The following is a 24,821-nucleotide window of genomic DNA, read 5'->3' as shown; positions in this document are numbered from 1 at the left end:
CGATGTTAACAAGTCTATCTCACATTTTTTCCCTTCCCTATATTTATGTATTACCAAAAGATTAATCGATTTTGTATGATGAATCACATTTTCCCATCTGTTACGAATCTCCCTAGGAACAATACATGGTTTAGAAAAAGCTAGAACCACTAGCATAGAATCCGACTCTATCCAAATGTTGCTCCAATTATGCTATTTCGCAATTTCGACCGTAAGCATAGCCCCGTACAGTTCTTCCACCAAAGAACTCCCAGCACCAGTGAATTTAGAGAATTTTCCTTTATGATTGCCTACATGGTCTCGGAAAATACCACCACAAGCCGCACGCAAAGGAATTCCTGAAGCCGCACCGTCCGTATTGCATTTGATCCACTGAAGGATAGGAGGATGCCACAAAAATTCTTTAACATAAACCTCATTTGGAGGGTGAACTTTAATGTTGAAATAGTTAAGAAGTTTGAAATCCATAATCGAGTTCGACCCAACCTTCGGAGTGTTATTACCAGAGAAGGCAACCTCGATCTTGACTTCATTAATCAAGGAGGACCAAATAATATTCTTATCTTCAAACCTTCTAACATTTCTCGCCTTCCAAATCTTACTGATAATGCAAATCACCACTGCCAGCAGAACAACTTTTCCCTGAGCCGAGGACAGGTTATTGTAAGACATCCAAACATCTTTGACAGAGCTGAAACTGTGCGACATAGATAACGATAAAAAATTCCAGAATTTGGCCGCAAAAGAGCAAAAGAAAAAAAGATGATTAGTGGATTCTTCCTAAGTGCCACAAAGAGAACATTGAGAAGGGAGGTGTAACCCTTTGCTAGCTAAAGAGATATCCGTCGGTATCTTGTTATGGAGCAGCCTCCAAAAGAGAAGAGAATAAGAAGCAGGAGAATTCACTTTCCAAATAATATTTCCCCACTCGAGATCGTTATGTTTACGATAAAGAAACTCATAAGCAATCTTCAAAGTGAGCATGCCGTCAACAGCAAGGGTCCAAACCAGATTGTCTTCTTTTTCTTCTACGTATAGGTGAATATGAGACAGAATGTTAGCAAGCAAAGGAAACAAAACCTGAACATCCAATGGCAGCCTCCACTTTCGATTCACAATGTAGGCAACCGCTTTGTCATTACAGTAAGAATTAGAACTAGCAGCATGAGGCATAGAATCAAGCACATGCGATCCAATCCACCTATCAGTCCAGAAGCTAACTTTTTCCCCATTACCAATTAGCCAACTAGAGTTACATATGATGTCATCAAAAGAGGCTTTCATGCTGCTCCAAAGAGAAGAGAAAATATGGTACGAAATCTTCCGATTGTTGCGCAAGACTCTGGCTCTAAGCAAGCCAGCCCATTGCTCCTTGGAGTTGAATAAATCCCAGCATATAAACGAATATAAGATGATGAAAAGTCAACGTTATAATTGTTGTAGAATTCTTTATTCATATGATATCTTTTCCCAGCAAGGGACAAATTAATTTTATATGTCCCAGTTTTCCACATTCAACAAATATTAATTTCTTTTAATGGCTTACAATAAGTTATTAGTCTTTTTAAAATAGAAAGAGTATCTTATAAAACAAATACCAAATCACCAATCGTTAGTTGGTCCAGTGGTGATTGGCGCTGGACTTGGTAGGTCGAACCACGGTTCGATCCTCCGCAACTGCGATCGGGAGGGGGATAGAACCACTTGATGCCAGAACTCGCCCCCGAATCGGACTAAACCGGTGGTATAAAGCAAAAAAAAAACAAATATCAAATCAATTCAAATTTCTTTGGCTTTTTATGATAAGAACTTTTAAAGTTACATGTAAACTATCTCATACTCACATTGCATAGCAAATTAATCTACTAAATAATTATGTTTTTATTTTTTAAAAATATTTATTTATTAGCAGCGAAGATTATCTCAAAAAATTACGGTTACATAAATTAACTTCTCCACTTCTTTTTTTTTATAGGATTTAATTCATATATTAGATGTAAAGTTTACACAAATAAACTATTTGTAAGATAGAAGCAATTTTTTAATTTGGTTGATTTTTTATTTGTCTCAATTATCTCCAAAAAATGCTATCTATATAATCATTCATGTATCTCGTGTTTTATTTTTGATACTCGTTTCGTCATAAGATTTATTTCGATATTTTTAGTTAATAAAATACTTCTCAAATTAATTCTTTGAATCCAAGTTTATTAATGATTATTGACAAAGTTACTTGCACTTGTAGAGTGTTCGTTTGCCTTAAATGTATATCATATACAATTGGTTGGAGCTGCAGCAGTGTTAAATACTGACAATAATGATAGACAACTAATAAATACGGGTTCACCTTAGGAAAGGGGTGATGCCAACAGACACATAGAAAATATTTTAATTCTATCGGTTCTAATTGAATTATCCTTTGGAAATTCGTTGAAGATTTTTCTAAATAAGAAAGAGATAGTGTTGCTAAGCATTGAACAGTCAGCATAAATTAATACAAATCCATATGTTTACCCACCATCCGATCTATTTTCTATCTCTCCGGCCAGAGATAGTTTCATGTGACCCGCCATCCAAATGAAGATATTTCCCCACCCGTCAAACCCAAAAATTCCACACCCGACAAACCCAAAAAACACCATGAAATATACATACTCCATAGATGGCTGATAGTTTTTGCTATCTTGGTTGTAGTGCTTGTAATTAAGATAAAAGTTTTAATAGTTACAATAGTTTTTCGCTTAAGTATTTACCAAGACTAGCACCTGTAATGGCCATAGATTTTTCGACGGTGACAATGGACATTAATGTTTACACTACTACAAAAAGTACATTTCATAACAATTTCTTACTATAACCACTTATCCAACCAAAGTAATATATTTCTACGTGTGTGTGCGTGCACCATATGAAAATTTTATAATTTCAAATTATGGAGGCTATATTTTTGGATCACTTGTTTTACCTTAACACTCTCATGGTTGTCAAGTCTTTGAAGGTGATAAGCCTTTCAGGTTTAATTTTTTCTTCTTCTTATCAAGTTTAATTTTTTATGTTTATCATGTAAAATTTTATACTCAATACATAAGATTAAAATTTATATTATTACTAGTAAATTAAATAAATATTTAATTCTTATATACTATTATAAATAATATTTGCTTTATAAATCAATTACAACAGTTAAATCATTATATACTTTTAACTTTTATGATAAGAACTTTTAAAGTAATATATAAACTATAGTGATGTTTCATACTTACAATGCATATTAAGAGTGTATTAACATATGAGAGAGGTTTGCAGCAATGTATGACATACTTAGAAGGAGAGAAATGTACAAGATTGATTTGTGAGTATTAAGATATAGGTGATCTCATTTATACATGTGAGATGAGGTTGAAAAAGAGAACGAAGTTTAATTACCTGGTGGTGGAGGTGGCTGAGAAGCGAGAGCTGAAACAACTAAAAGCATTGTCAATATTATGTAAAAATGATTTACTGCCATGGCTGGAAACTGAGAAAAGTGAAAAGAGATAGTGATGAAAAGTAAGTATTAGGAGTGATAGTCACATCCGCTCTCCAAGCATTGTTCCCGCTGGCGATGGTTGTGTTAAATAAATACAAGCTAATACTTCCATAAATATGGCCAAAACTACTACTCCTACCACTACCGCCACAACAATCACCCATGTTGGCGTAGACCTTTGAGTGCTCCAGTTGGGGTTGTTAGTCACCGGGAAAGCATCTTGCATCAGCGCAGAATCAAAAGGATCTAATGAAGTAAAGTAAAACACATTTTCATGAATATATGTTATAAGTTTTTTGAAGTTTGAGTTTAAAAAAGCGAAATAAGAAGAAAAAGAAGTTTAATTACCTGTCGGTGACGGTGGAGATAGGTGAGAAGTGAGAGCTGAAACAATCAAAAGCATTACCAATATTATGGAAAAACGATTTGCTGACATGGCAGGAAACTGAGAAAAATGAAAAGAGATTGTGATGGAATGAATTAGCATTGATAGATGAAGAGATAGTGAAGTGAGTGATTCAAAAATTTCATGAGAAAATTTTATTCCAAGAAATATTTGTAATCAATCTGAAGGATTATGTGTTGAATACCATCACATGTGAGATGAGGTTAAAAGAAAGAAATTAGTGTTAAATTTGCAAAGAGAATAATACTAAGTTTTAAAATAATTTTGCAAAGAGGTTAAAAGAGAGAGAATAATTCTAAATTTGCATGGGGTTTGGATTCAAATGTTCAAACTATAATGCGTTTCAACAAAAATTCCACACCCGACAAACCCAAAAAACACCATGAAATATACATACTCCATAGATGGCTGATAGTTTTTGCTATCTTGGTTGTAGTGCTTGCAATTAAGATAAAAGTTTTAATAGTTACAATAGTCACTACAAGAAAAATGTGTTTTAGCCTCCAAAATTTAGCGTCGGCCTCGACACCTACGCCCATTGTGTTGGGTTTGCGTAACCACTCGCCGATGCTAAGCAGAGAATACAATAATTTTTGGTGCCAAAAGTATTTCATTTCCCCCTTTTTTTTGGATAAAGTAGCGTCGTTTTTGGCCGATGCTAAATTAGATTTTCATTTATTTTTTATTTGTTCAGTTTTGCGTTGCGTTAGGCGGACGCTATAATATTTAGTGTTTTGGAGCCAAAAATATTTCATTTCCCGTCCTTTTTTTGGTAAACATTGAGTGTTCCCTCTATTTTTTTCTAAACAATGTAGCGTAGGTTCTTTCCGACGCTATATTAGGTGCGAAAAAATTTGCATTTCCCACCAAAATTTCGTTTTGCCTGATTTTTTGTTTATTAATATTAAAATCTAACAAAACTTAAAAATATTTGTTGTTATAGTTTTCTATAAAACAAAACAAAATTAAAACAAAACAATAAATATTAAAATTTAACAAAACTTAAAAATATTTGTTTTTAAAATCAAGACTAAATTAAAACAAAACAATAAATTAATAAAATAAAATAAAAATAAAATTAATAAAATCAATTTAAATAAAACTAAAACTATATACTTAAAATGAAAAAATCTAGAGTGAAAATAACTCCTCACTGAAACATTGTGTTGTTCTGTTTCTCCAAACTCTTCTGCCCTAGCTCCCTCGCGCTGTTTCCTATTCCAAGCTCCCTCGCGTCGTTCTGATTCTCATAACACCTTCAACTCGCGTTAACAAAGAAAGTGAGGGAGAGAGAACTCGTGTTAACTTGTTTTGTCTTCTATCATTTGATTCATTTTTCCATCGGTTAATTCTCCCCCGCGTCGTTCTGATTGTTTCTGTTGTTTCATGTAGCTCAAGCTCAATGGTGTAGTGAAGAAGTTCTTTGATTCCGTTTATTTCTTTGATTCGCTAATGTGATTATTCTTTCCTCTTTCTCTTTTTTTTGGGAAATTTGTTTGTTGGAAATGAATCGAAGCATGTATTTTTAGTGTCATTTGATTCTTTGATGTTGTTCAAACTTGTGTTGAATGAACTTTTTTTGGATTCACATATATAGTGTTTCTATACTGATTTGTTGTTCTTTGTGTTTTTAGAATGTAATTTTAAATTTTATTGATTCTGATTAAGTTTCAAATTTTTCGGCTTGTCGGTGTTTTTCAATATCTATGGCTCGGGATTAATCCCTAGCTTTCATTGGGGGAATATACATAAAAGGTGATTTATCATTGATATTATAAAATTGTAACATTTTATATAGATTTGATCTGAATTTAGGGGATGAAATAATACTTGTGAAAGAAAAGGTGATGAAGCAGTAAAATTATTAATGATATTTGAACAATGTGTTAATCTGTAGTTGTGAGTACTTCGCGTTGTAATTTGTTTGATCTCTTGCTTGCAGTCAATGATTTACATGTGCCAATTTTGTTACATTTTGGTTTCTATGATTATGATTACCCTTTGTTGTTATGTGATGCGTGATTTATTGGTAATGGTAGTTACCGTTAAGTTGAAATTTGGTTGAAGTTTTAGTTTTCGTTTTGATAATTAGCATTCATGATTGTGGATGTGTGTGATATTGGATTGAGATCATAGATAGTTTGGGTTGGATTTGCAAAGGTTTTGATTTAGTGATAAATGCTTTGAGATCCAGAACTGTTGACCAGACATGTGCTTAGGTGTTTTTGGTATGATGGCTTTGTCAATTCGTGCAATTAACAATAATGTTAGTGTGCTTAATTTTTCTATGTATAGTTAGTCGAAGAACATCAACAATTCGGAGACCATCACCGATTCAAAAACATCGCAACATCTTTCTTTGGTAAGTCTCTCTCCTTTGATTTTGTTTGAATATGCTTAGATCTAAGCTAATTTTGCTTTCATTGCTAATTGCTTGATCCCAAATTTTTTCTTTCACTTTATGTTTTTCTCTTGATTGCTTGTGATGTGTATGCTTAGGATTATGAATCAGGAATTAGGAAGTAGAAAGAACTGAAACAAACTTTGTTTGTTCAATATCAGTTTAATTTAGTTCATTTAGTTATAGAATTGTAATACCATTTACTACATGTAAATGATTTATTTAGATATAGAACTGTAATACCATTTACTACATGTAAATGATTTATTTATAGAACTGTGCAAATTTGTCTTTGAACTCTTCTAATACGATTGGAATTTTGTACAAAGTTGTGAGCTTCATTTAAAGGGTCAAAATCAGTTAAGTTTAATCTGTCAATTGTTCACCTAGACAATGTTCTTTTCTGTTCCGATTTAGATATTGTTTCATTTTTAATTTCAACATGTGGATGTAGAAGTTATATTTTTGTCTAACAAAGTTTGCAATTAAAAATGTTTACAAGCAAATAAGCTAGTTTTCTATTATTTGGTTTTGGTTTATAACCATGTTCCATTTCTTCCAGTGTTATGTATTTAACTCTGTAATATATTGTTGTCTATTTATCACTCCCTCTATTTTCAAGTACTATAATACTTCATTGACTTATCTAAGATGGGAATTAAGGGACCACTTTTTTTCTTCTCTAAAACAGATTTTTTTTATTACTACTCCTATAAAAGGGCCAATTTTTTAAAAGTGTTTATTATTAAGGATATGGATACTACTTAGGAATGATTTTAGTTCTACGATAACAAATTAATTTTAGTTAAAATAAAATTGAATGTAAAAAACTATTGTTTGGTTATAATTATGAAAAAGTGAGTTGAATTATTAATTTGGATATAAAAAAACTATTAGGCGTTAGAAGTTAATTTTCAATTAGAAATTTCTCAAAATGTTGGTTGATCACATTTTGTGTACGAAAATACTTTTGTACCTCTTTAAAAGTTACACATTTTAAATATTTGATGGCTAAGATTATGGGAAAAATGTATATTATTTTTATACTTTTGGTGCAAATCAACTAAATCCTTGAAGAAACATAGAAATGTGTTGACAACTTGAGAACTTGGTTATATTTATGAAATTTTATTTAGGATATCATGTGAAATGATTCTTTTATTTTTTTAGGCATTTAATTCTACTTTACATATATTTGTCATATTTGTTTTACTTATATATAGTAAAAAATTTGAACCTTGAGTTCAAATTGATCTAAAGGCTACTATGTATAGCTTTGGACTAAACATAGAAGTCTATTGAACAAATGAAATATTAGAAACTTATGTTTGTTTTTCATGTAGAAAATGAATCGAAGTTGGATGTATGATAGAGTAAACTCCAATAGGTATGGTTTGAAAGATGATTTTGTTAGTGGAGTTGAAGATTTTGTCAATAAAGCCATGAACCGACCATAATTTTTAAATGATGGAGGGATAAGATGTCCTTGTGTAAAATGCGTCTGCATTCCCTTTAAGACGCCTAGTGAGGTTAGACATCACTTGTACAAAGATGGTTTTTTGCCTAACTATTACACATGGACTGATCATGGAGAAGATAATCAGAATGTAGACTTTGATGTTCATTCCAATAGTGGCGGAAATGCTTGTGGCGATAATCTGGATGATGAAGAACAATTTGATGCAATGAATGAAATGGTCTATGATGCTAGTAGGCAATTTGTTAATGCCCCAATTGTGAATGCTAATATGGAAAACGAAACGGTTGGTGAGGGCGAGGAACCAAATGGAGAAGCTCAAAAATTTTATGATGTATTGACCTCTGCAAACCAACCCATTTATGAGGGAGCTTCTGAATCCAGACTATCTATTTTAGTTAAGTTGTTGTATGCCATGTCTAATTGGCATGTTCCTCAAAAGGCCTTGGATTTTTTCACTCAAATGCTCATCGATGTTTGTCCAACAAATCAACGCTTACCTGAAAACTATTACCAAGTGAAGAAGTTGGTGTCTAAGTTAGGATTGAAGGTTGAGAAAATTGATTGTTGTGTGAATGGATGCTTATTATTTTATAAAGAAGATAGAACTTTAACTCAATGTAGAGTTTGTGGGGCTGCTAGGTATGTTCCTCGAAAGAATATATGGGACAATACAAAGATGTGGCTGTGAAGAGAATGTTATATTTTCCAATCATTCCTAGGTTACAATGACTTTATGCTTCAAAGGAATCTGCATCTCAAATGAGATGGCATCACGAAAACACGAGCAATCCAAATGTTATGCGTCACTCATCTGATGGAAAAGCATGGAAACACTTTGATGAAGTTTATCCTGATTATACTAGTGACCCAAGAAATGTAAGATTAGGTTTATGTACCGATGGGTTTACACCTTACATTCAAGCCTCTAGTTCTCCGTATTCAAGTTGGCCGATAATAGTCACACCGTATAATCTCCCTCTTGAAATGTGCATGACCAAACCATACATGTTTTTGACCTGTCTTGTACCTGAACCATACAACCCAAAAGTTAAAATAGATGTTTACTTGCAGCCTTTGATTGATGATTTGCCATGCTTGTGGAAAGATGGCATTGTGACATATGATATCTCTATGAAGAAATTTTTTGTAATGAGAGCGCATTAAATGTGGACAATCAATGATTTTACAGCATATGGTATGTTGTCTGGATGGGGGACACAAGGTATATTAGCATGCCCTTATTGCATGGATAGTACAAAGGCTTTCACCTTAGACTATGGGGGAAAACAATCTTGGTTCGATTGTCATCGTCGGTTTTTACCAATGGATCATCCATTTAGAAAAATTAAAAAGAGATTTGCAAAAAACAAGATTAAGAAAAAAAGACCACCTTGCATGTTTACCGGCTATGGTCTCTAGGAAGTTGTCCGTGATTTTCCAAAAGTGACAGACAGTGACTGGGCCACCAAATTTCCAGGGTATGGGAAACAACATAATTGGATCAAAAGAAGTATATTTTTGGATTTTCCATACTGGAAGGACAACTTGTTAAGGCACAACCTTGATGTGATGCACATCGAGAAGAATGTATTTGATAATGTGTTTAACACCGTCATGAATGATCCTGCAAAAACAAAGGATAATGAAAAGGCAAGATTGGATTTACCTCTTAATTGTTTACGTGGGGATTTAGAGTTGCGTCCTCTACCTAATGGAAAGATGGCTAAGCCAAAGGCAAAATTTTCGTTGACATCCGAAGAGGCAAAGCTAGTCTGTAGATGGATTAAGGAACTAAAAATGCCTGATGGCTATGCTTCGAATCTTTCTAGGTGTGCCAATGCCACCAAGGGTAGGATGAAGGGGATGAAATCCCATGACTGTCATGTATTCATGGAGTGTTTGCTTCCAATTGCTTTTCGTTCCTGGCCTAGTGAAATATGGAAGCCGCTAACTGAGTTAAGTCGTTTTTTTAAAGACTTGTGTTGTAATACATTGAAGTTGGAAGACCTTGTTAGGTTGGAGCAGAAAATTCCCATCATCATATGCAAGCTAGAAAGAATTTTTCCATCAGGTTTCTTTGACTCGATGGAATATCTCCCAATTCACCTACCTAATGAAGCAATCCTTGGTGGTCCTGTACAATATCGTTCGATGTATCCATTTGAAAGGTAAATGATGTGTAATATTTGTAGATTACTTTAATGAAATGTTATCTTTTAACAGTTTCTCTCTTCAGATTGATGGGAGACTACAAGCGTTCAGTGAAAAATAAAGCCAGGGTTGAAGGTTCAATATGCACTGCCTACCTGCATCGTGAAACTACTTATTTTTGCTCTCACTACTTCAAGACCGTTAGTTTGTTGCCAAATACAAGTTCTAGAAACGATCCTGGATCATATCATGAGAATGTCCAACAAACACTTTTTGTTTTTAACAAATGTGGTCGTCCTAGTGGAAAGCCTCGACTCTATTGGGTGCTTGATAAGGAATGGGAATCTACTCACGTGCACGTCCTAATCAATTGTGATGAGGTTAAATCGTACCTCGAGTAAGTACATTTTATAAAACAACTACTTTATTCTCAACCATTGTGTATTAATACTTATAAATTTTATATTTGGTGTTAGATTGTCCATGCAATATCATCGTATCAATGAGGAAGATGCTTCTGGTCTTATACACGAGCAATTTCCTTCATGACTAAAGGAATATGTGCGTGTACTTATCACATTGATGTAGTTTTCCAATGTAATATAGCTATCTAAGGTTATATGTATATTTTTCTTAGGTGAATGCTGAGAGAAATGGAACACCTAGCCCATACGTGAAGGCATTAGCATTCGGTCCTAATCCTAAGGCAACATCATGGCACATCTACTTTGTTAATGGGTACAAGTTTCACACTGAAGAATGGAGTCATGGTAAAAAGACTGCTAATTATGGGGTACATGTTAAAGGAATTACAAATGGAAGAGAAGATGATTTTTATGGTATCATCCAACGTATCCTTCAATTGGAATACTATGGCTTTAGCAACAAGATTGCCTTATTTTACTGTGCTTGGTTTGATCCAACAAGTAATAGTGGCACAAGAGTTAATAAGAAGTACAATATTGTTGACATTAAGATGAATAAGTGATATCGTCAATATGATCGGTTCATTCTTGCACAAGAAGCAAAACAAGTGTATTATGTCCTATATCCAGATATGTGTAGAAACATGTGTGGATGGTGTGCTGCAATCACCACAAAACCAAGGGGTTATGTGGAGATAGATAACACCAATGATGAAACTCCTTATCAATCCGATGAAATGTCACCAGTTGTACCTATTACAGAACTTGAACAAATGCGTGGTTTAGCCGATGAAGGATTAATTGATGTGGTCGATCCAGTACTAGTGACAAATGATCCAATGATTTAAGATAGAGAGAACAATGATGTAGATTAGTTGTAGTTTTAGTTTATAATAGGACATGGTAGATTAGTTGTAGTTTTTGTTTTATTATTGTTGCAATATATTGTGTTTTGAAGATATTAATGCTTAGTTATAAGTTATATATTGTGTTTTATTCCAGTATTGAATATATTGTGTTTTGTTCCAGTGCTTAAAATGACTGAAGTTATATGTTGTGAATGAATTGAATCTGTTTCTAAATTTTCATTCATGTATTGATTGATCTACAATGTTTTTATGCGGCAATTGAATTGGTTTATCTATAATCATGGTTATATATGCAAAAGAACTTGCTTCTGTTGTGGTCCAATGCTATGCTATGTTATATCAGTTCCTATAATTTATTTTGCTGCATATTGAAGGATAGAAAAACACTTAGAAAGGGGGGGTTTGAATAAGTGTAGTCTTAAAAAACTTGAACGATAAAAATAAATTGCACAATTATTTTTATCCTGGTTCGTTGTTAACTAAACTACTCCAGTCCACCCCCACGGAGTGATTTACCTCACCTGAGGATTTAATCCACTAATCGCACGGATTACAATGGTTTTCCACTTAGTCCGCAACTAAGTCTTCTAGAGTATTCTGATCACAACTTGATCACTCCAGGAACAACTGCTTAGATTGTTAGAACAAGATTTGTTCTTATCAATTATCTTAGTTTTGATGATAACAATAATATGAATTTTGCTTAAGATAATATGGTACTCTAATCCAATGCAATTTCCCTTTCAGGAAATATATATAAAGAGTACACATAATTCAGCGCTCAGAAGATGTGTCTCAAATGGTTCAGCATGCAACATCAGAACATGGTCTGGCAAGACATCAGAAGATGGTCGAAGCAGAATCAGAACATGGGTCTATGGAAGCATCAGAAGAACAAGAGATCAGAAGCACTGAAGATCAGAAGATGGTATCACGCAACAGAAGCACTTCAAGATCAGAAGATCAGAAGATGCTATGCACCAAGCTGTTTTGACTCTGATGATATTCAAACGTCGTATTCACAAACATCAGATCAGAAGGAAGTACACGTGGCAGACTACGCTGACTGACAAAAGGAACGTTAAAAGCTACTAAAGGCTACGTCAGTAGACACAGCGTGAACAAGGCTCGAGGTAGTTGACAAAAGCGTATAACATTAAATGCGATGTTGTACGGAACACGCAAAGCATTAAATGCATTCAACGGTCATCTTCTCAACGCCTATAAATATGAAGTTCTGATGAGAAGCAAGGTTACCAATTCTTAACAACTCTGAACGGAAATAAACTTGCTGAAACGCTATTCAATCAAAGCTCAGAATCTTCATCAACTCACTACATTGCTGTTGTAATATCTTAGTGAGATTAAGCTTAAACGTTAAGAGAAATATCACAGTTGTGATTATCGCTTTTAAGAAGCATTTGTAATACTCTTAGAATTACATTAAGTTGTAAGGAACTAGAGTGATCGTGTGATCAGTATACTCTAGGAAGTCTTGGCAGTTGGCTGAGCAGTTTGTAACTAGAGTGATCGTGTTGATCAGAATACTCTAGGAAAGTCTTAGGAGTGAACTAAGCCTAGAGTGATCGTGTTGATCAGTAGACTCTAGAAAAGTCTTAGAGGGTATCTAAGCAGTGTTCCTGGAGTGATCAAGTTGTGATCTGTAGACTCTGGAAGACTTAGTCGTGGACTAAGTGGAAAACCATTGTAATCCGTGCGATTAGTGGATTAAATCCTCAGGTTGAGGTAAATCATCTCTGCAGGGGTGGACTGGAGTAGCTTCGTTAACAGCGAACCAGGATAAAAATAATTGTGCAATTTATTTTTATCGTCCAAGATTTAAAGTCACACTTATTCAATCCCCCCCTTTCTAAGTGTTTTTCTATCCTTCAATTGGCATCAGAGCGCCGGTTCTAAGGTGCAAGCACTTAACCGTGTTTAGAAAAGATTCAGGAAGAGAAAAACGCTTCAGTAAAAGATGGTTGATGAAAGTGAAAAGTCTACACCTACACCTGCATCTACATCTGGCTCTGCTGAGCAATACAACGGTAACAATGGTTATACTAGACCGCCGGTATTTGATGGTGAAAACTTTGAATACTGGAAAGATAAACTGGAAAGTTACTTTCTGGGTCTAGATGGTGATCTATGGGATCTTCTAATGGATGGTTACAAACATGCAGTAAATGCCAGTGGCGTGAAGCTGTCAAGGCAAGAAATGAATGATGATCAAAAGAAGCTTTTCAGGAATCATCATAAATGTAGAACTGTTTTGCTGAATGCTATCTCTCATGCTGAGTATGAGAAGATATCTAACAGGGAAACGGCCTATGACATATATGAGTCCTTGAAAATGACTCATGAAGGAAATGCTCAAGTCAAGGAGACTAAAGCTCTAGCTTTAATCCAGAAGTATGAAGCCTTCAAGATGGAGGATGATGAAGACATTGAAAAGATGTTTTCAAGATTTCAAACTCTTACTGCTGGATTGAGAGTTCTTGACAAGGGATACACCAAGGCTGATCACGTAAAGAAGATCATCAGAAGCTTACCCAGAAGATGGGGTCCTATGGTGACTGCATTCAAGATTGCAAAGAATCTGAATGAAGTTTCTCTGGAAGAGCTTATCAGCGCCTTGAGAAGTCATGAGATTGAGCTGGATGCAAATGAGCCTCAAAAGAAAGGTAAATCTATTGCATTAAAATCTAATATCAAGAATTGCACTAACGCTTTTCAGGCTAGAGAAGAAGATCCTGAAGAATCAGAATCTGAAGAAGAAGATGAACTGTCCATGATTTCCAGAAGGGTAAATCAACTCTGGAAGACCAAGCAAAGGAAGTTCAGAGGCTTCAGAAGTTCAAGGAAATTTGAACGTGGAGAATCTTCTGATGAAAGAAGATTTGACAAGAAGAAGGTCATGTGCTATGAATGCAATGAGCCTGGACACTACAAGAATGAATGTCCAAATCTTCAGAAGGAAAGTCCCAAGAAAAAGTTTCATAAGAAGAAAGGTCTTATGGCAACCTGGGATGAGTCAGAAGATGATTCAGAAGATGAGCAGGCCAACTGTGCGCTGATGGCGACAGAAGATGACGGATCAGAATCTACATCAGAATCAGATTCCGAAGAGATATCCTTGGCTGCAAGAAGGACAAAGCACAACATGTCATGGTACCTGGACTCTGGATGCTCGCGACACATGACAGGAAGAAGGTCTATGTTCCAAGACCTGGTGCTTAAGTCTGGAGGAGAAGTCAAGTTTGGAGGAGATCAGAAGGGCAAGATAATTGGCTCTGGAACTATAAAGTCTGGTAACTCTCCTTCCATTTCTAAAGTACTTCTTGTAGAAGGATTAACTCATAACCTCTTATCTATCAGTCAATTGAGTGACAATGGTTATGATATAATCTTTAATCAAAAGTCTTGCAAGGCTGTAAATCAGAAGGATGGCTCAATCCTATTTACAGGCAAGAGGAAGAACAACATTTATAAGACAGATCTGCAAGATCTTATGAGTCAGAAGGTGACTTGTCTTATGTCTGTTTCTGAAGAGCAGTGGGTCTGGCACAGAAGATTAGGTCATGCTAGTTTGAGAAAGATTTCTCAGATTAACAAACTGAATCTTGTCAGAGGACTCCCTAATCTGAAATTCCAATCAGATGCTCTTTGTGAAGCATGTCAGAAGGGCAAGTTCTCCAAACCTGCATTCAAGTCTAAGAATGTTGTTTCTACCTCAAGGCCATTAGAACTCTTGCACATTGATCTATTTGGACCAGTCAAAACAGCATCTGTCAGAGGAAAGAAATATGGATTAGTCATCGTAGATGATTATAGTCGCTGGACATGGGTAAAATTCTTGAAATACAAGGATGAGAGTCATTCAGTGTTCTTTGATTTCTGCATTCAGATTCAATCTGAAAAAGAGTGTAAAATCATAAAGGTCAGAAGTGATCATGGTGGTGAATTTGAGAACAGATCCTTTGAAGAATTCTTCAAAGAAAATGGTATTGCCCATGATTTCTCTTGTCCTAGAACTCCACAACAAAATGGAGTTGTAGAGCGAAAGAATAGGACTCTGCAAGAAATGGCCAGAACCATGATCAATGAAACCAATATGGCTAAGCATTTCTGGGCAGAAGCAATAAACACTGCATGCTATATTCAGAATAGAATCTCTATCAGACCTATTCTAAATAAGACTCCCTATGAATTGTGGAAGAATAGAAAGCCCAACATTTCATATTTCCATCCTTTTGGATGTGTATGTTTTATTCTGAACACTAAAGATCATCTTGGTAAGTTTGATTCCAAAGCTCAAAAATGTTTCCTTCTTGGATATTCTGAACGCTCAAAAGGCTACAGAGTATACAATACTGAAACATTGGTTGTAGAAGAATCAATCAATATCAGGTTTGATGATAAGCTTGGTTCTGAAAAACCAAAGCAGGTTGATAATTTTGCAGGTTATGATATTGACATATCAGAAGTTGTTGAGCCAAGAAGCAACGCATCAGAAGCAGAGCTTCTCAGAAGCAAAGAATCTGAAGATCAAGTATCAGCTTCTCTGGAGGATCTAAGTATTTCTGAAGAACCATCTGTCAGAAGATCATCCAGACTCATCTCTGGTCATTCTGAAGATGTCATTCTTGGAAAGAAGGATGATCCAATCAGAACAAGAGCATTCCTTAAGAACAATGCAGACTGTCAATTAGGTCTTGTATCTTTGATCGAGCCAACTTCTGTTGATCATGCTCTAGAAGATCCAGACTGGATAATTGCTATGCAAGAAGAACTGAATCAGTTCACAAGGAATGATGTTTGGGATCTTGCTTCTAGACCAGATGGATTCAATATAATCGGCACAAATTGGGTCTTCAGAAACAAGCTCAGAATGAGAAGATGAGAAATTCTTACGTATGAGTATCCTTTGATATGAAATTTTTTTTAAGAAGTTCTGATAGAAATCAATTAGAAATTGTGATTCAGTTATTACTAACGTTTCTGTGTCTAAGTTGATTCAGAATCTCTCTAAAAGCAAAACAGCTGTAACTGGCTATCCAGATGGTAAACACGTGTTCACTATTCCTGGACAAGCGTGCGTGCAGTTGAGGGGACGTCTACTTAGGTAACTGTGCAAATCACGTCTTTTGTCATTATTATCTCTCCTCATGTCACGTAACATTAAATGCTTTTCATCATTTACTCTCTTTCAGTTTTTTTTATATACTCTTCAAACGTTTCTTTTCCCTCTCATATTTCTCTCTCTCTGCATTCGGTTTCTTTTTCATCTCTCTCTCTTTTCATATCATAAACCCTAGCAGTTTCCAATATCTGAAAATTCATCATGAATCCATCGTCAAGCTCTGGGAATCAAGACAATGATAGGAAACACAAGAGAAAGGCATCTGCTGAACCTGAAACCAAACCTAAAAGAGTTAGGATCTCCTATGACCCTCACAAAGTATATCAACCCCTTGACGGTTCCCGTCAATCACCTCCCTCTTCAAAGACCTCCACCACCTCTTCCTCCTCATTCATCCTCTCGGAACCACCTTCTTCACCATCTGATATCTCCTCTCCTTTAACCCTTCCATCAGATATTTCTTCATCCCTCTCATACCCTTTTCCCACCAGAACACCTAATCCCTATAGTGTTGTTCTTCCCGATTCAAGGTTCACTGTCAACCCTCCAACCCCTACCACTCAAACATATCTGGAGCTTTTACATGCTGATGTAAATGGCTGGTTGGAGATTCTAGGTGCTGCTCACCTTAATCATCTGGATGAGTATGCTACAAACAACCTCTGGAATACCTTTCGTCAGGATTTTCTGGATAAGGCTACAGACACTCAGAGAAGGATTATGTCTGAAGCTCCTGGTGTTCGTGGTCTCCGGTTGGAAGTTGGTGAGAGCAGCCACCACTGTCTCATCAGGAACAGAAGCGTTCTTGAAGAGAAGATACCTGCAGATGAGTTGGAAGAAGAAAATCTCTGCAGAGATATCGTGGTGTGGAAACCCCGGCCTTCTGTGCTCTGGTTTCCTGTGCTGACTGGAGATTTTCAGTGGCTGTTCAACTGGTTCAGAATGAACCCTTCTGAAAAAGCACCTCACATGGTCTTTCCAGTAGTGGTTTATCGTGCTGAAGTTGCTGGTCCTACTCCTCCAACAAACCTGGCAGCTATTCTTCAAGCATTGGAAGATGGAACTTCTGAGCTGCCTGAACCAGAATATGCCAAGGCTCCTTCTGAGTCAGACTCAGATGAGGAAATGGGAGATGCACAAGCTGAAGATCTTCCAGAAGATCACCCTGCTGAGATTGCTGTCCCTCTGGGCAGAAATTCTGGTGCTTCTTCTTCTGGTGAAACCTCAGCTCTGATGGAGACCTTGGAAACTCTTCATCAGAATCAAGCTATGCTGGCTTCTCGTTTGGACGCGCAAGAAGCAGCCAATGCTGAGTTTCGTTCCTTCATGACAAGGCAAGCTACAAGCACTGACGGGATTCATGATGTTCTGGCGCGGATTTTGCGTAGGCTAGGATCTTAGTCTTTTGGTCTTTGTAGTTTCCTTTCCTTGTTGCATCTGTTTTCCTGCATTCCTGTCTTGTAAACTTTTTTGTTCATCAATAAAAAAGTTTCTTTGCTTTTACATTCCAGTGATTCTATTTGTCGTTTTATACATCTGAATCTTTTTAAATTTTCTTTTTGATGTTATGACAAAAAGGGGGAGAAGATAAATGATAAATGATTTGATTAAATCTATCAGTTGCTGGGTAAAGGCTCCCACACATTCACTAACAAGAACTGCAAGTTCTACATGGTTTAAGTGTTTTGCAGGTATAAAGAAGTGAAGAAAATCTTCAAAGCAAACACTAGAAGCAAAACCATAAGAAGCGTTATTCTGTAAAAGGAATAAGCTCTTGGAAACTGAAGCAAGCTGAGTGCTGTCAAGCTTCAGAGATCAGAAGCAAGAAAGAAGAATGATTCAGAAGCACTGATAATAGAATTTGAATATCATTGTCTATCCTGTTCTGACAAAATTCTATTTGCTCTGATACATATAATGTTATGGCTCTGATACATTATTTGCTCTGATACATTATTTCAGCCTATATGGCTCTAATATATATAATGTGTTCAAACATACATTTTATGTTCTAACTCGTTCATGCTGACTTTTGTCGTTTAGTTTTTGTTCTGTAACATTTCAGGATGTAGAGATGCTCTGATGATGCTCTGGTACATTCAACAATGTTCTGATACAAATCTAGCATGAAGTGATGATTGGTAGACATTCAAAGTTCTGAAGCTATCCGAGGGAAGCAGAAATCAGAAGATGTGAATGTTCCAAAAGATCCAGAAAACTCAAAGTTCTGAAGCTGTCCTGAATGGAAGCAGAAGTCAGAAGTTGTGAATGTTCTGAAGATCAAAGAAATTCAAGTTCTGAAGCTGTCCACGATGGAAGCAGGAATCAGAAGCTGTGAGTGTTCTAAGGATCTAAAGAAATTCAAGTTCTGAAGCTGTCCAATGGAAGCAGAAGTCAGAAGCTATGAATTCTCTGAAGGCAGAAGCTTATATGATCGTCTCTACCGAAATAATCAGGGAAGTCTTTTATCAAAGTTCTTCGAGTATTTATTTCAGGGGGAGATTATTTATCTCAGGGGGAGATTGTTAATCTCAGGGGGAGACATATTCATATGCTTATGCTATAGCTGTGTAATTTGTCTTTTGCCGTCTACTCTTTCTGATCGCAAATTCATATCATTTATATATGTTTTTGTCATCATCAAAAAGGGGGAGATTGTTAGAACAAGATTTGTTCTTATCAATTATCTTAGTTTTGATGATAACAATAATATGAATTTTGCTTAAGATAATATGGTACTCTAATCCAATGCAATTTCCCTTTCAGGAAATATATATAAAGAGTACACATAATTCAGCGCTCAGAAGATGTGTCTCAAATGGTTCAGCATGCAACATCAGAACATGGTCTGGCAAGACATCAGAAGATGGTCGAAGCAGAATCAGAACATGGGTCTATGGAAGCATCAGAAGAACAAGAGATCAGAAGCACTGAAGATCAGAAGATGGTATCACGCAACAGAAGCACTTCAAGATCAGAAGATCAGAAGATGCTATGCACCAAGCTGTTTTGACTCTGATGATATTCAAACGTCGTATTCACAAACATCAGATCAGAAGGAAGTACACGTGGCAGACTACGCTGACTGACAAAAGGAACGTTAAAAGCTACTAAAGGCTACGTCAGTAGACACAGCGTGAACAAGGCTCGAGGTAGTTGACAAAAGCGTATAACATTAAATGCGATGCTGTACGGAACACGCAAAGCATTAAATGCATTCAACGGTCATCTTCTCAACGCCTATAAATATGAAGTTCTGATGAGAAGCAAGGTTACCAATTCTTAACGACTCTGAACGGAAATAAACTTGCTGAAACGCTATTCAATCAAAGCTCAGAATCTTCATCAACTCACTACATTGCTGTTGTAATATCTTAGTGAGATTAAGCTTAAACGTTAAGAGAAATATCACAGTTGTGATTATCGCTTTTAAGAAGCATTTGTAATACTCTTAGAATTACATTAAGTTGTAAGGAACTAGAGTGATCGTGTGATCAGTATACTCTAGGAAGTCTTGGCAGTTGGCTGAGCAGTTTGTAACTAGAGTGATCGTGTTGATCAGAATACTCTAGGAAAGTCTTAGGAGTGAACTAAGCCTAGAGTGATCGTGTTGATCAGTAGACTCTAGAAAAGTCTTAGAGGGTATCTAAGCAGTGTTCCTGGAGTGATCAAGTTGTGATCTGTAGACTCTGGAAGACTTAGTCGTGGACTAAGTGGAAAACCATTGTAATCCGTGCGATTAGTGGATTAAATCCTCAGGTTGAGGTAAATCATCTCTGCGGGGGTGGACTGGAGTAGCTTCGTTAACAGCGAACCAGGATAAAAATAATTGTGCAATTTATTTTTATCGTCCAAGATTTAAAGTCACACTTATTCAATCCCCCCCTTTCTAAGTGTTTTTCTATCCTTCATAGATACCCTCTAAGACTTTCTAGAGTTTCCTGATCAACACGATCACTCTAGTTACAACTGCTTAGATAACCTCTAAGACTTCCTAGAGTATTCTGATCAACACGATCACTCTAGTTCCTTACAACTTAATGTAATCAATTAAGAGTATTACAAATGCTTCTGAAAAGCTATAATCACAACAGTGATATTTCTCTTAACGTTTAAGCTTAATCTCACTAATATATTACAACAGCAATGTAGTGAGCTTTGATGAAGATGAAGTTTCTGAGTTTTGAATTGAATAGCGTTTCAGCAAGTTAATTATTGGCGAAATCGTCAACCTTGCTTCTCATCAGAACTTCATACTTATAGGCGTTTGAGAAGATGACCGCTGGGTGCATTTAATGCTTTGCGTGTTCCGTACAGCATTGCATTTAATGTTTCACGCTTTTGTCAACTACCTCGAGCCTTGTTCACGCTGTGTCTACTGATGTTGCCTTTAATAGCTTCCAACGTTCCTTTTGTCAGTCAGCGTAGCCTGCCACTTGTACTTTCTTCTGATCTGATGTTTGTGAATATAATATTTGAATATCATCAGAGTCAGACAGCTTGGTGCATAGCATCTTCTTGTCTTCTGACCTTGAAGTGCTTCTGAGCGTGATACCATGAGAACTTCAGTGCTTCTGCTTCTGATCTCAAGTTCTTCTGATGCTTCCATAGACCCATGTTCTGATTCTGCCTTGACCATCTTCTGATGTCTTGCCAGACCATGTTCTGATGTTGCATGCTGAACCTTCTGAGACAAAGCTTCTTAGCGCTGATTTGTGCATACTCTTTATATATTTCCTGAAAGGGAAATTGCAATGTATTAGAGTACCACATTATCTCACACAAAATTCATATCCTTGTTATCATCAAAACTAAGAATATTGATCATAACAAATCTTGTTCTAACAATCTCCCCCTTTTTGATGATGACAAAAACATATATAAATGATATGAATTTGCGATCAGAAAGAGCAGACGGCTAAAGACAAATTACATAGCTATAGCATAAGCATGTGAATATGTCTCCCCCTGAGATTAACAATCTCCCCCTGAGATGAATAATCTCCCCCTGAAATAAATACTCGAAGAACTTTAATAATAAAAGACTTCCCTGATTATTTCGGTAGAGACGATCACATAAGCTTCTGTCTTTTGATAATTCATAGCTTCTGACTTCTGCTTCCATTGGACAGCTTCAGAACTTGAATTTCTTTAGATCCCTTATAACACTCACAGCTTCTGATTCCTGCTTCCATTTAGGACAGCTTCAGAACTTGAATTTCTTTGATCTTCAGAACATTCACAGCTTCTGATTCCTGCTTCCATTTAGGACAGCTTCAGAACTTGAATTTCTTTGATCTTCAGAACATTCACAGCTTCTGATTCATGCTTCCATTTAGGACAGCTTCAGAACTTGAGTTTTCTGGATCTTTAGAACATTCACAGCTTCTGATTTCTGCTTCCCTCGGATAGCTTCAGAGCTTTGAATTTCTTCTTACATCACTTCATGCTAGATTGTATCAGAACATTGTTGAATGTATCAGAGCATCATCAGAGCATCTCTACATCCTGCAATGTTACAGAACAAAACTAAACGACAAAAGTCAGCATGAATGAGTTAGAACATAAAATGTGTATCAGAACACAAAATATGTATCAGAACCATATAAGCCATATAGAATATATCAGATCCAATAGACAATGTATCCGAGCAAATAGACAATGATTTGAATCATATTCTATTATCAGAATATCTGATCATTCTTCCTTCTTGCTTCTGATTCTGAAGCTTCCTAGCACTCAGCTTGCTTCAAGAATCCAAGAGCTATTTCTGATCATTCTTCCTTCTTGCTTTGAAGCTTCCTAGCACTCAGCTTGCTTCAAGAATCCAAGAGCTTGATTCATTTTATTGCTTCTTATGTTGATCTTGAATCTTTGATTCTTGCAACAACACAACTTAAAAACATAGAACTTTGCAAGTTCTGTTAGTAAATGTGGAGTCTTTTTACTCGGTAATGTTAGGGACCAAATTGTAGTGTATTTCATATCCTTTTATTGGTCCCTTTAATCAATTTTAATTGCAAATCACACGCTGTACTCACACAAAGTGCAAAAATGAAGTTATTCTCGTTGTTATGTGATTTGAGTAGATATTTCACTTTCATTGCTAGTTTTGTAGAAATTTACATCATGAATTGATCAAAGTGGATGCAAGCTGAGATAACACAAGGAAGCTGCCAAGTAACCAAGGAAGGAGTCATCATCAAGCCAGTTCGCGCCGCGTCCTCTAGTTGGCGCTGCGAACTGAGTCAAAATCAGAGATGTCCAAGTCAGCTCAGTTGGCGCCGCGTCCTCCTGTTGGCGCCGCGAACTGAGCGAATCCTGCCAGCATGTTTAAGTGAAGATTCTGACTTTTGTGGAGGCATGTGAAGTGGTGGCGTGGTAGACAACAAAAGAGCACTTTTTGGGGCTATTCACTTCTATTGGTCACTTAGGGAGGCAAAGAGACTAGCAATCATTTCCTTTTGTCTTATTGGGAAGAAAAACTTTGTGTAAGAGATTAATATCTCAAAACTTAGGTTTTTAAAATTATTATTCAGTTTTGGAAGAAAAATACAGAGAGAAAAAGAGAGCAAAAGCCAAAAACGAATTTTATCATCTTTGTGAGATTGCAATCATGGTGATGAGGAACTAAACCCTATTTCTTTGCCAAGATTAGAGGTAGCTATTCTTCACAACTCTATGTATCTCTCTTGAACCTTCATGTATGTGAATCTCTTATTGATTGAATATAGTATGAATCTCTTGTTTTGAAATCTTATCTTTAATTTATATTATTGTTGAAAAAGATAATATAAATGTTGCTTTAGAGATTTATTCAAACAATGCATAAGTTGTAGAAATAGATCTATGGATTGTTTATCACTTGTATTGCTAAATAATGATGGTTAGATGTATGGTCAGGTGAAGAAATTGCCTAAGTGTTATTTAACAATTGTTACAATAATTACTTAGACATAAGTGTTATTGAGGCAATACTAGATTGTATTCATGAAATGAGAATTCATATACATGGTTTGAGGGAATGCATGAGTTTGGAATAGTGAACACTACTCTTGGCAAAGCACTTTTAACTTGAGAAAATCATATTTTACTATTTTAGTTTGTTTCTAAAATTTGAGATAAAATTCCAAACACAAATCAAACTCATTTTTACTTATCAACTTAAAATGATCACAACTATAGAACGGCGGTAATATCACCCAATCTCTGTGGATACGATTTAAAAAAAATATTTGCCTTGAATATACTATTCATCAAATTGGTGCCGTTGCCGGGGATTGGCGTTTGATATTGCAAGCATTGCAATAGTTCATTGTTTTAAGTTGTTACTTTATTCTAAACTCTTTTGCGTTTCACTTGGTTTGCTAGTTTTGTAGACTCTTGTGCATGCGAGAAAAAGCTACCGAAGAGCAATTTCATTTCGATCCCGAAATTGAAAGAACACTCCGAAAGCTCAATAGCAAGACACGAAGAAGAAGAAAGTTAGCTCAAGAGAAGAGACAAAGAGAGGAGGCATCTACTTCTTCTAACAATCAAATTGAAGAAGTAGTTGTAGACACATTTGAAGGAGACATGGCGGGTGTTGTTCCAACCGAAATGTCCGCCAATAGTCCAAGACGTACCACCCAATTTGCACGCAATGCTCAAGGTGGTGCAAATACGGAAATGAAGACCGGAATACTTCAACTTGTTTATGCAAGTCCATTCACCGGAATGGATCATGAAGACCCTTTCGCACATCTCACCAAATTTTATGAGATTGCGGGTTCAACGGGAGTTGATGCGGCAAATGAAGAATCATTGTTCAAGAGGCTATTTCCACATTCATTAGTGGGGAAATCCAAGGAATGGTATCTTGATCAACCACCAAACGTGATGACGGATTGGAATCTATTGGAAGACAAATTTTTAGAGAGATTTTTTCCTCAATCTCGATTCATGGAAGCCAAAACGGCAATTGCGGTATTCACTCAAGGAGGCAACGAATCCTTAAATGAAGCTTGGGAAAGATTCAAATCCATGCTTAGAAAATGCAAGGGTCATGGTTTTGATGATCTCACACAAATTCACATCTTCCGCAACGGGCTTCAACCGGTGCACAAGACACTTTTGGATGCTACCGCGGGTGGATCTTTAATGTCAAAAAGCGCGGAGGATGCAACAATGATAATTGATCGTATGGCACTCAATGATCTCCAAACTCAACATGATAGGAGTCCATCACAAAGGAAGCCGGGCGTTCTTGAATTAAACACCAATGATGTTATCCTCGCTCAAAACAAAATTCTTTCTCAACAAGTCGAGTTACTCACCAAGCAAATGTCAAAGCTCCCACAACAAATGAAGGAAATTCATGGAATGCAAATGACTTCTCAAGTAGCAAGTTGTGAACTTTGCAAAGATGACCACCCTAC

General features: G+C 36.1%; 1 protein-coding gene across 1 annotated transcript; it reads right to left on the bottom strand.

Moving 5' to 3' along the window:
- Positions 1-192: 192 nt before the first annotated feature.
- LOC131597680 (uncharacterized) lies at positions 193-708 on the bottom strand. Its single transcript, XM_058870359.1, has one exon. The coding sequence runs from the start codon at positions 706-708 to the stop codon at positions 193-195; it is 516 nt and encodes a 171-aa protein (XP_058726342.1).
- Between the last annotated feature and the right edge of the window lie 24,113 nt (positions 709-24,821).

Source organism: Vicia villosa, linkage group LG4 (assembly GCF_029867415.1).
Source record: "Vicia villosa cultivar HV-30 ecotype Madison, WI linkage group LG4, Vvil1.0, whole genome shotgun sequence".
Classification (NCBI taxonomy): domain Eukaryota; kingdom Viridiplantae; phylum Streptophyta; class Magnoliopsida; order Fabales; family Fabaceae; genus Vicia; species Vicia villosa.
Note: the sequence above shows the minus strand (reverse complement) of the source record. Positions and strands in the feature narration are given on the sequence as shown.

Excerpts from the sequence above, each read along its gene's own strand:
- LOC131597680 (XM_058870359.1), bottom strand. The coding sequence starts at position 708 with ATGTCGCACAGTTTCAGCTCTGTCAAAGATGTTTGGATGTCTTACAAT.